This window comes from Dama dama, chromosome 5, assembly GCF_033118175.1.
Source record: "Dama dama isolate Ldn47 chromosome 5, ASM3311817v1, whole genome shotgun sequence".
Taxonomy (NCBI): Eukaryota; Metazoa; Chordata; class Mammalia; order Artiodactyla; family Cervidae; genus Dama; species Dama dama.
In genome coordinates, this window is record NC_083685.1 from 119,495,360 (window position 1) to 119,506,919 (window position 11,560).

General features: G+C 51.8%; 1 protein-coding gene and 1 long non-coding RNA gene across 10 annotated transcripts; one reads left to right on the plus strand and one right to left on the minus strand.

Annotated features, from left to right (window-relative positions):
- The first annotated feature begins 4,526 nt into the window (after positions 1-4,526).
- LOC133057666 (cytochrome b-245 chaperone 1) lies at positions 4,527-10,848 on the plus strand. 8 transcript variants are annotated; one of them, XM_061144445.1, is made up of 8 exons: positions 4,558-4,641; positions 4,983-5,159; positions 5,651-5,779; positions 6,596-6,637; positions 7,452-7,525; positions 8,095-8,191; positions 8,768-8,912; positions 9,356-10,848. In XM_061144445.1, exons 3-8 carry the CDS (start codon positions 5,695-5,697, stop codon positions 9,615-9,617), a joined length of 705 nt encoding a protein of 234 aa, XP_061000428.1. In that variant the 5' UTR covers positions 4,558-4,641; positions 4,983-5,159; positions 5,651-5,694; the 3' UTR covers positions 9,618-10,848. The 8 variants fall into 8 exon arrangements, with proteins under 8 accessions (XP_061000430.1, XP_061000426.1, XP_061000433.1 ...); XM_061144446.1 differs by having other exon boundaries at positions 4,559-4,628; XM_061144449.1 differs by having other exon boundaries at positions 4,566-4,628; positions 5,004-5,159.
- On the minus strand, positions 5,723-7,549 carry LOC133057668 (uncharacterized). 2 transcript variants are annotated; one of them, XR_009693066.1, is made up of 5 exons: positions 7,422-7,490; positions 7,009-7,207; positions 6,516-6,683; positions 6,266-6,357; positions 5,723-6,051 (listed from the first exon to the last, which is right to left on the minus strand). It is a non-coding gene; the product is annotated as an uncharacterized LOC133057668 (long non-coding RNA). The 2 variants fall into 2 exon arrangements; XR_009693067.1 differs by lacking the exon at positions 7,009-7,207 and having other exon boundaries at positions 7,422-7,549.
- Positions 10,849-11,560: the final 712 nt, after the last annotated feature.

An 11,560-nucleotide genomic window follows, 5' to 3' on the forward strand; every position in this document is an offset into this window, starting at 1 on the left:
TGCGCTACAACCCTGAACCAATAGGAGCGCAGAGAGAGCGGTGCGGCTCCACGCTACTGGGCTATGCCTAGGCCAATGAGAACGAGGGAATGGGGCAAATCGGGACCTAGAGCCAGTCGGAGCGCGCAGGGGTGGAGCTTGGCCCGCCCCGTCGGGACCTTGCGGAGGCCGTGGCCGATTCTCCCTTGGGTTTCCGCGGCGTGTGAATCTGGTTGTGGCTCTGAGTGGCCTAGCTGACGGACCCCAGGGGGCGGGCCGAGATCGTTACCAGGACTTTCTGGTGCGTCAGCTCAGCGCCAGACCCGCGCCACCTTCCAGGTTTAGACTGGTAGAGACGGCGCCGCCCTGGTCCGCCGCCATTTCCGCCCCGAGGCGCGTCACGTATGTCCGGCGCGGAGGCAGTGCGCACGCGCGGCGGATCGGGAGCACGTGGCGCCGTCGGCAGCGGGTGGCGCCGTCGGGAGCGCGAGGAAGGTGTGAAGCGTAGGTCGCCGAACCTGCGTCCTTCCGCTGCCGCTATAAAATCAAGGTGGATACGGGACCAAATGATGACGTTGACCTTTGTCCCCTGGCAACATTTTATGTAGTTAGTGCATGGTCATCTCAGCACCATCAGAAATGAGAACTGCGCCTGGAAAATAAAGCACTAGGGTGTGTCCATCAAAAACCAAGCAGTTCACGGGAATCTCAGGAATGGGCATTTCTTTCTCCACCTGGGGGTGGGGGGGGGGGTCACAGGTCAGCAAAACATTCGAGGGTATTCCAAGTCCCCAAACCTTAAAATACTTCCCTTTAAAACTTTTTTTTTTTTTAATTATAGTTTTTGGTGCATACCGCTCTTTTACAACTTGCTGTCGGTTAAATTCAGGAGGTCCTATCTGGCTGCCAGATTAATACATTATTCAAATCTGTGTCAGCACCTCCTCTTGGAAAACATTTTCAAGGGACTTCCATGGTGGTTCGGGTGGTTAAGAATCTGTCTTGTAGTGCAGTGGGTGCTGGCTCCATCCTTGGTCAGGGAACTAAGCCCAAGTGCCCCAACTACTGAAGCCCATGCACCACAACTGGTAAGTCTGTGTGACTCAAGGAAAGATCCTGGATGCCACAACTAATACCCAAGGCAGCCAAATTAATTAATTACTTAAAAAAGAAAACATTTTCAATTAGCAACTTAAAAGAATTCAGGTTGTCACTTATATTTTGTAAATGTTCTAAAAGTATAATGCAAAATCATTATGTGTGGAAAAGGCAAGTTACAATTCTTTAATTTCATCAAGGGGTTTCCCAGGTTGCTCAGATGGTAAAGAATCCACCTGCTATGCAGGAGACCCCAGGGTTCTATCACTGGGTTGGCAGGATCCCCTGGAGAAGGGGAAGAAAGTGAAAGTCAATCAGTCCTGTCCGACTCTTTGTGACACCATGGATTATACACAATCCATGGGAGTCTCCAGGCCAGAATACTGGAGTGGGTAGCCTTTCCCTTATCCAGCAGATCTTCCTGACCCAGGAATCGAACCGGGGTCTCCTACATTGCACGCAGATTCTTTACCAACTGAGCTATCTGTTCCATGAACAGAGAAGCCTGGTGGGCTGTGTGTAGTTAAGTGTCCAGGTTTCCCCAAAGGTCTGTTCATTTTAGTTTCAATCTGGATCTGAATAAGGTTCATTGTTTCATTCGTCTGTATTTCAATTGGTTTGTGTGTTTCTTTCTCTTACAAAAATTTTGTTTCTAAAAATAAAATTAGTCTCACTTAGTTAAATATTGTATAGGGAGTTCCCAGTTCTAAAGTTTTGGGGGTTTGTTAAATCTTCAGGTTCCATTCACATACCCCTATCTCTCCTTGCTTGTCATTGTTAAAAAATCAGGTTGCTCCATGGACGGAGGAGCCTGGTAGGCTACAGTCCATGGAATCACAAAGTCTACACGATTGAGCAATTTCACTTCTCAAACTGTTTGACTGCAGGGTTTTCGGCAATTGCTGACTGCATCCATGTGGAGTTCTTTAGCATACTCTTGTTCTGAATTTTCAGTAAAGCATAGCAGGATCTTAGTTCCTGGAACAGGATCAAACTTGTATCACCTTTATTGGGAGCTCAGAGTCTCAACCATTGGACTGCCAGGGAAATCCCAGGAAAAGACTACTTCCTAGGTGGTGGTGTGAAATCCCTCAGGCAGTTCTAGTGCCTGTCCTTTTCTGATGTTAATTTGCAACCATTGATGAGATGGCCTGGTTTCATTAAGTTGATGTTTTAATCCTACCATTTCTTCATTTATTAGCAGGAGTGCTTCCATAATGAGAAATTTATCTTACTCACTATTTGGTTATTCTGTTGAATTCTTCTGACAACACTAATAGTCTTTTTCCTTTTCGATACATTTCCTTGTACATTTCTACTTTAGACCTGACCTCAATATCACTGGAGGCACTTTACTACAAAACCACTTAATGGGTTGCTGGGAAAGGTGGGGGATACTGGGTGCAGCTGGCCAGTGTGTACTATAAGAGCTGAACACTGGAGAAACCCTGTGCACTGTGGATCCAGGACAACAGAACCAGACAGAGAAGAGAAACTCTTCCTCTTGAAGTGTCTCCTGCACCTTCCATTGACAAACCTTAACATCATGCCAGAGAGCACAGAAAAAAAAAAAAAAAAGGGCTCAGATGCATTTTCATAGAACAGGCAATGCAGTTTGAATTTAAAACAAAGATGTATTGATAACTGGTAAAATGTACAGATTTTATTCACTCAGTCCCCTATTTATGGATTTTGTATTTATTTCCAGTCTTTTGCTCTTAGCTATATTCAGCAGGATTTTAATCAAATCAGACATCATTTGTTCTCTCATTTAACATTAACAGAAAGCCAGTGTAAGTTTCATTTTTAAATGGCTTGTACTCTGGTACAAAAGGTTAAGTTATGTCAAGGACTGTAATGCAAAGTGGAATTTTCTGGATATCAATTCAGTTCTCCCTAAATTCTAAGGAATTAAGATCACAAGCAGAGAGGACTTAAAGGAGGTGCTAAGCAATTCAAATGGACCTTCAAGATGGCATGTGATGGGACTTCCCTAGTGGTCCAGTGGTTAACAATCTGCTTTGCAGTGCAGGGGAGACAGGTTGGATCCCTGGTTGGGGAACTAAGATCCCACATGTCTGCATGCCTCAACTAAGATCCAGCACAGCCAAATAAACAAATAAATAATAATAATAAAAAAAAGATGGCATGTGATCTTACCACAGATGGCATTTCAAGGAAACGGAATGTGAGATGAGGCATCAGGTCAGGGAACCTGCCACATTCAGGCAGAACCCACTTTTGTTACCGCTTACAGCTCAGAGCATAAGTTCTCTCGGTGTGGTTCCCAGAGCAGCGGGCACCAGCATGCGTACATTTCAAGCCCCATCCATTGCTGGAACAGGTTCAATGGTCTGTGTTTCAAGAGCCCCACCAGGTGATTCTGAACCACAGGCGGAGAGTACATAGAGACTGGTGAAATAAAGTCATCTCCAAAGTTTTGACATCGTGCCTATATTGGTAAAACGTCTAGGGTTATGCATACCTATGTGTGTATATTTCTTTATACACTGTGTATGTATCTTATGTAAATTATAGGACACATGAGAATAGACATAAAAAGTAGGAATACAAGCTCTAGGATGTTCTTCCAGCACTCCACAGATCATTTTGACCATCCCAGTTTGGAGGCACTGGCTGTGTGGTGGAGGCTCTCCTGTTTCAGGTAGGGTCCTTCTCTGTTGGGAAATAGGCAAATCAGAGTCCTGCTTGGGGCCTCATCTAGGGGCCGTGGTGGTACATTATGAGCGTTTTGGTGGAGAGTGGAGTAGGGAGGGCGCCTAAGCGGCCATTTCAAGGTTTTCCTGAAAAACTGTCTCTTACTATAATCCTCCTTCCCCAACACTGGGGCAAGTTTAGGAGGAGCAGAAAAACTGCCCTCACGAAAATGTGAATTTCCCAGCTACACTGAGATTTTTGGGGGTCAAGGATCTCTAGATCTCCCCTACCCTCCTTCACAGTGCCTTGCAGCGCTGTGCAGATTTTTCAACTTGTTGATACTCTTACTGGGTTCGCAATTGAATCTGCAGAGCAAGTTGGGAGAATTCACATTTTTACAATAATTTTCCAAACCATGAACAACTATTTTAGTTCTATTTTAATGTTTCCCATTAAAGTTTTTACAGAATCTACCATAATGTTTGTACGTATCCGTTGTGAGCTTAAATACATACTTCACGTTTTCTTACCATCTTAAATGGCTGTCTCCTGCTTACAACTTCACCTACCTCTGCAGATCTTCTAAAGCTTGCAACCCCAGGCGCTCTGTGTTGAGCGCCGGGGCCCGCAAAACCCATGGCAGCCTCCGCAATCTCCACTATTTGTACCCAACCTCTTTCTAGAGCCTCGCCAGTCCTCTCCTCTCGCGGGCTGAATCGAGGCCCCGGAAGTCAGGAGCCGCGCGCCCCGCCCCGCCCCCGAGTCCGGAAGCCTACTGTCCCATCCGCCCCCGCGGGTCCGGAAGTCAGCTGGTCCCTCCCCCAGCTCCGGAAGTTGGCGGCCGGCGGGTTTTGAAGTCCCGAGGTCCCGCCGTCCCGCCTCCGCGCCTGCAGGTTTGTGTCGGCGGTGAGCATCTGGGCTGTGCCACGTTTGCGGGTGGGGGGCGTGGGGCGTGCTGGGGGGCGGCTCCCGCAGCCGGGGTCCTTCCGGGAGCGCGGTCTTGGGACCCGGCCCGGGTCGATTCCCCGGGGGCCTGGTAGCGCTCGAGGCGAGGGGTGTGCACAGTGTGGCTGCAAGGGTCAGTGAAGAGTGTCCTAAGTGGCCCGTGCAGGTGACAGGAGTGATCTCGCCCCGCGGACGGCTGAGTCGCGCCTGGAGACAGGCGAAGCCAGTCAAGGGGAGGGAGCCAGGGATATCGCAGAATCTTGGCTTCGTTTGTGTGAACTGAATCCACTCTTTGTTGTCAGAAATTTGACTTAACTTTACAGAGAATACCTGAAAAGCGACCCTGAACGGGGACCCTGGAGCCAGCATTTTGAACGTATTGCATCGTGCAGGGCAGAATTCTCCACGTGTCGAAGATCAATCCCCTTTGCTGACTCGTTCATTAAGCTGGTGGTCAGACCGTCCAAACCCTCCGCTGGGTGAGGACTGTTGTCTCTGCAGCTGCAGGAGCTGACTTTTTCAGTCAGTGCCTCTCATCAAACCATGATGAGACTTTCAGTTCTCTTTTTCATAGGCCTGTACAGGGAAATGAGGGTGTTCTGGTACGTTCTGATAGGGTGCCAGAAGTTTGAAGGCTGCTGGGGGTAACGGTTTCCAAGAGACTGAGGTTTCCGGATAGGAAGTGGACAGGTGATGATCAAGTGTTGATGCTTTGTGAGCCAGAGCAGGGGACATAGCCCCAGTGCAACCATTACATCTGCGCAAAGAACCTTCCTTACAGAGGACATGGGTCCCTGGGGGGTTGACTTGCCTGACCACAGAGACTGCAGTCAGCACAGGCTGACTGGTTCCTGAACCTGTGTGGGCCTTGTTAGTGGGCAGCTGGGCATCCTGTCCTGGAGAGGAGCTCGGTTCTCGTCTGATAGCAGTGGCCCTAGGGCTGCAGCTGTCTCTTTGTGTCCTTCCCCAGGCGTCCTGGTCTCCTGTTGAAGGTGGTGGCAGCACGTTCCAGGGATGTATATGCAGGTAGAGTCGCGCACCAGCTCCCGCCTCCATCTGAAGAGGGCTCCAGGCATCAGATCCTGGTCCCTGCTGGTTGGTAAGGATGTTCATATTTCTCAAATTAAAAATCCAACTTTAAAAAAGGATGAAGATTAAAATTTTCCTTGGTTCTGCTACCCCAAGAAATAGCAACTATTATGTCTTTCCAGCTTTTACCCTTTTCAAGTGCTTTTCAGATGGTCAGTCTTGTGTTTTTTCACCATTTAACATCCTTTGGTTAATAGTCTCCATGCTCCTGTGAGGTCCCTGTATTTCATTTTTTGCTTGCTTTCATACATCCAGTCTCCCGTATATGATTTAAGTCAGGGCCTGTGTGATGGAGACAGTGAGGAGTAAGGGTTGAGAGGCCCCTTGTCCTCTATCCCTGTCAATCCCCATTGCCCTGCACTCCCTGGGCATCTACACGTGTTGATTGGAACTGAGGTGTGAGGGGAGGTGCTGCTGCACCTTTGGCAGCCTGGCTCTGGGCCGCCTTTGCCGGGACTTCTCCTGTTTTGTCTCGTGCAGGGTCGTGATTCTTTACCTGCAGTCTTGTCTTCATTCCACACAATGTGCTGTCAGTGGATGAAACCCACATCAGGTTCCTCTTTCTGGTTCCCCCGTCAGCTCTGGAACCTCAACATAAACATGTGACCAGTGAATACTGTGACTGATGTAGAACATTCATGTAAACAGACTTTCTGGTTGTTTCCACAACTTCTGAGCCTGGTGGTTTTCTTGCCCCCTTACTCCCTGTTCTTAGCCATCCCTGGCAACGGGAAGGGGCTGCTTACCTGGGTCTGTGGGTCCTGGGAAGAGGTGGTCTCTGGGCTAGTGGTTGCCCAATGGGAAGGTACCTGTTTTCTCCCCACAGGAATCTTGTCGATCGGCCTGGCTGCTGCCTACTACAGTGGAGGTGAGGAACGTCATCTGCTCCGCCCTGCCCCTAGAAGCTTCCTTAGCTGATTGGAAAATAGAGAAAAAAAGGAAACCCTGTCATTTGTAATCTGACAGGCATGGTTTTGGGGATTGCCCCTGCCTCTAAATGGGGCTTCCCTGGTGGCTCAGATGGTAAAGAATCTGCCTGCATTGTGGGAGACCTGGTTTTTATCCCTGGGTTGGGAAGATCCCCTGGAGAAGGGAATGGCTACCCGCTCTTGCCTAGGAAACCCCATGGACAGAGGAACCTGGCAGGCTATAGTCCATGGGGTCATAAGGAGCTGGACATGACTGAACGACTGACACATTCACTTTCTGCCTCTAAATGGTTTGCAGGCATGGTCTCACCTTCATGTGCTGGTGTTTCCCTCACAGCTTGCATTCATTTACATCAGCATTTTCATGTCATAAAATATTCAGAAAGGCACTCTGATGTCTGCCTCAGGTCTTGTGGCAGGTATAGTCTGTGCTTTCAGCAGCTCCCTGGAAGTAGTCCCCCCTCTCTGCTGTCACACATGGTGCCATGATCGTCACCTCGAGGAGTCACCTAGGTGGAGAGCTGAGGGCAGAGCTGGTGGACCATGTCCTGTCCTGAGTAATAGGGCCCACAGTGGTGGCCTTGACAGGGGTGGGGTGTCCTTGGAGGCATGGGCAGTCAGCTGGGCCCCCAGGGGCCACTCCTGCCCAGTGTCTGGGAAGCACCTATTCTGGGAGGAGGCACCCCCTGCAGGCACTTTGACTTTTGCCCCTCTGCCACCTACCCATCGCAGTCTCCTGTGTTTGCTCCCCAGATAGTCTGGGCTGGAAGCTCTTCTACGTCACAGGCTGTCTGTTTGTGGCCGTGCAGAACCTGGAGGACTGGGAGGTGAGGCTGATGCAGGAAGGGTACCCAGGCTTTGGGGCTCCTGGGTTTCCCTGCAGGGCATGTCAAAGGAAGAAAGACTCCAGGGGCCTAATGCCCTCCACCCCAATCCTGAAATGTGAGCCCAGTGGTTTCTGGCCAGCTAGACTTGGCCCCTGGACATTGCCTATTTGTGACCATTTGTGGGCCACAGAATCCTCTGAAGCTGCTCTCCTAGATGTTCTAGAAGGGCGAGGCCACCTCCCTCGCCTCCCTTCTGTCCTTCCTCATGTGTCCTTTGGGTTGCTTGGCCCCAGTATTGCTCTCTGACCTGTTCCCTCATTTGATGACCTTATCCTCGGTGCTCACCTCTCTCAACTGTGGAGAGGAGAAGTACCTGCTTCTCTTTACACCCGAGACCCTGGAGGGGTCCGGCTGCAGGGGTCTGGGGTTCTGACTGGGATGGGAAGGAAGAGGGCTGCCTCCTTGAGTGTCTGCTCTGGGGAGGGTGGGGACAGAGTTGGCGAGTTTGCGTGTATTAGACTGGCGCACAGGCCAGCAGCCAGGTGACCCCCTTGTGGCTGGTGTTCTAGGAAGCGGTCTTCAACAAGAGCACCGGGAAGGTAGTGCTGAAGACGTTCAGCTTGTATAGGAAGCTGCTGACTCTCTGCAGAGCAGGCCATGACCAAGGTAAGGCGTGGGGAGTGAACAGGATATGGGTTACTCTGGGGTGGACGGAAGGCAGTGAGAGTCTGTGTGACCTGGGAAGGGGAAGCTGGCTGCTCGGTGACCCGAGCTGTGTCCTGCCTCGTGGATGCTGTGTATACCCAGATGTGCCCTGGACCAAAGAAAATTGCTGGGCAGTCTCCAGCTCAGTGACTGGCCACTAGAGACCAGGAGGGCATTTTCCAGCAGTTAAGGAAAATGAGGCAGAAAGCTGGGCAGTACCATGCTTAGCCACCCCCTGACATGTTAGACTGAGAGAACAGGTGGGCTTTTCAAGGCAATAGGCCTGCCGGATGTTCCCTCTCACTCAGACTGGATGTTAACTGGCAGTCACACGACCCTGTGCTGTGGTCACTTCCTGTGACATCTAAGGCTGGGTCCCGGCATCCTCTGGGCCTCCGACCTGGAGTGACACACGCTCCTTCATGACAAGCAGGCTCTAATCCTCTGCACTGTGTCCCCAAAGCCACTGTGCCAGCATCCAGGAGAGAGGGGCAGGGTGGGCGGGGAACATGGCCGCTGACCTGGCCCTGCCCACAGTGGTGGTCCTGCTCAGTGACATCCGGGACGTGAACGTGGAGGAGGAGAAGGTCCGGTACTTCGGGAAGGGCTACGTGGTGGTGCTTCGGTTCGCCACAGGCTTCTCCCACCCCCTCACCCAGAGTGCTGTCATGGGCCACCGCAGGTAAGCCAAAGACAGGAGGCGATGGGCCAGGGCTGCCCACTATGCCCTTGCCCCCAGGCATAGTGGCCCTCATAAGGGACTGTGGCAGGACAGAGAGAGGATTCAGGAACATGGAGGAGGTGGGGCTTGGGGAGACAGGCATGGTACCCCCTACTAGGGAGTATCAGGGGTCCCTGCAGGGATAGAGAGGGGAGGGGCACATCAGGGGTGCCCAGTGGCATAGAGGCCTGGGTTAAGGTCAGGTGAGGGTGGGGACCAGGATGTAAGGTGTGCAGTCCTGGCGGGGAACCCTAGAGGGTGATGCCTGTGAGGAGACTGGCGTGGTCTTCTGGCTCCTGCTGGGAGGCCAGGACCTCTGCCACGGTGACCTGTCCTCCCTCCTGGTGCCGGCCTGGACCAGCGATGTGGAAGCCGTTGCCAAGCTTATCACTTCTTTCCTGGAGCTGCACCGCCTGGAGAGTCCTGTGGAGCTGTCTCAGAGCAGTGACAGTGAGGCCGACGGTCCGGGAGACCAGAGCTGACCTCCATGGTGCCCCTCAGCAGGGTTCTGACGGAGCCCCAGCAGGACTGATGGGCCGCCTGCGAGTCCTCCTCCTCGACTCTTGGCTGTGTCCCTGGCAGCCCCAGGGCAGGACCCTCAGCCATTCCTGCTGCTTGCTTCTGTCCTTCAAGCGAAACCACAGTGGGACCTTCTCTGCAGGCTGATCGGCCTCTTCCTGGAATCAGACAGCCCGCTGGGGCAGTAGCCTGATGTGGACAGGCCAGACCTGCTAGCCATGTGGGGCTCAAGGCCTCTGAAATGGGACGGACACCCAGGATCCCAGGGCACGAGGTGTCGGACTGAGCTCTCTGCGTCAGGGTCTTGGCCAGGACTAGGTCCTGCAGGTTGCAACAAGGTTTCGGCAGGCGGGTGTGGCTCCTGACTGGGTCAGCCTCTGAGGATGCTCTGTGCCTGTTGTTCCTGCGGATCCCAGTTCCTGCCCTGCTCCCCATGTTCATCCCTCCCACCAGCTAGACATCCTCAGTGGTCGGAAGTGAGGTGCTCACCCGCGAGGTCCTGGTGCTCAGGGTGGATGCCAAGGGGCCCGTTTGATTAGTGTGCTGTTGCCATAGTGAGGCCTCTACAACCCCAGATGGCTCATCTCGAGTCCAGCTGAGGCAGGAATCAGATGGTAAGCTCCAGGTTAGACATTCACAACTGGCCTCCTGTTTGCATTTCATGGGGCAGGAAGATGGGCTTCAGGATGTATACCTACAACTAGGAACTTGTATTTCCTGAGACAAGAGATAGGTGGGCTCCAAGTAAGGCATTTAACTTTCCCAGGTGCAGAGCCATTTCGTGGGGCAGAAAGAAATGGGCTTCAGGATGTATAGGTACAACTAGCCTCCTGTTTGCTCTCCACAATGGCAATAACAACAGAAACAGGGTAAATAGCCAGTGTTTGTCTCTTAAAACACCTTAAGGTAATAGTTATGCAAGGACAAAGAGGGGCAAAACCCTGTTTTGAGTAAAGGATTAAGGGATGTCCACTCCTTCCATTTCCTTTGGGGACAAGGGAGACACTGCACATATGCAGAAAGGTTCCTTGGGGGTCGAAAGTCAGGGGATAATGCCAGGCCATAATGAGTCTTGCTCCTCCCAGAAGCCTTCAGTTGGAGATCCATCTTGGCTGAGAGGTGCAGGCACACCCAGGGGAGTGTCTAAGGGTGGGCCAGGTGTGGAAAAGAAACCAGATAACTGGCTGAAGGTAAAGACCCAAAGAACTGACCTATATACATGACTTAACCGCCTCTTTACAGCGTTCCTCCTCCTGAGGGGGACGCCCGCACCCTTTCTCTCTGGGTGTGCGTCTCTGCCTTGCTTCTCTCCTAACAAACCAGTTCTGTGTGCTCTTCCGCTTGTTACGTCTCAATAAACGTTGTACCTGCACTAACAGTTTTTGCCTCCGTGATAAATGCATTTTTCACCAGGGGCAAAGATCAAGGGAAAACCAGCTTCTAGCCTTTAGCCCTTGCTGGTCTGGTGGCCAGGATTGCTGGTTCTCATCCAGGATACCCAGGTTCAATTCCTGGGTATTAAGGGAATTAAGATCTCACTTCATACCACCGCTCACTGCTGCCTCACCCAGATCACAATCAGGATTGCAGCTGGGCTCTCACAGGGAGGATAACCTCCTGCCCCTGCCCCAAGTGTAGGCAGAGGTTTTCTCTTCAGTTCAGTTGCTCAGTCGTGTCCAACTCTTTGCGGCCCCATGAATCACAGCACGCCAGGCCTCCCTGTTCCATCACCAACTCCCGGAGTTTACTCAAATTCATGTCCATCGAGTCATTTAAAGACTTGCGCCCATCCTTTGGAACCCATATTCCCAGCTTCTCTCAAACCCTGGTGGTTGGGCCTGTTTGTATGTGGCCAGAATGGGCCAGGCTCATGACTGCCCTTCAGCAGGGCCTGGGCAGCTGGCTGCAGCCACCCCCATGGAATCTGGGTGCCAGTCACACTGACCCTCACCTGCGCTGTTGGTTTTCTGCTTTCTCTGAACCCAGGTTCCTCCAAGGTATAGCATGTGCCAAGAGCATCTCAGGGAATCCACAAGGCTTGCACTGGGAATGGCCTGGTAGACCCATAGACCCAGGGTTCTGAGGCTGCC

Excerpts from the sequence above, each read along its gene's own strand:
- LOC133057666 (XM_061144447.1), top strand. The coding sequence starts at position 5,695 with ATGTATATGCAGGTAGAGTCGCGCACCAGCTCCCGCCTCCATCTGAAG. Across the intron at positions 6,638-7,451 it reads TGCTGCCTACTACAGTGGAG|ATAGTCTGGGCTGGAAGCTC; the intron begins GTGAGGAACGTC and ends TTTGCTCCCCAG. Across the intron at positions 7,526-8,094 it reads AGAACCTGGAGGACTGGGAG|GAAGCGGTCTTCAACAAGAG; the intron begins GTGAGGCTGATG and ends CTGGTGTTCTAG.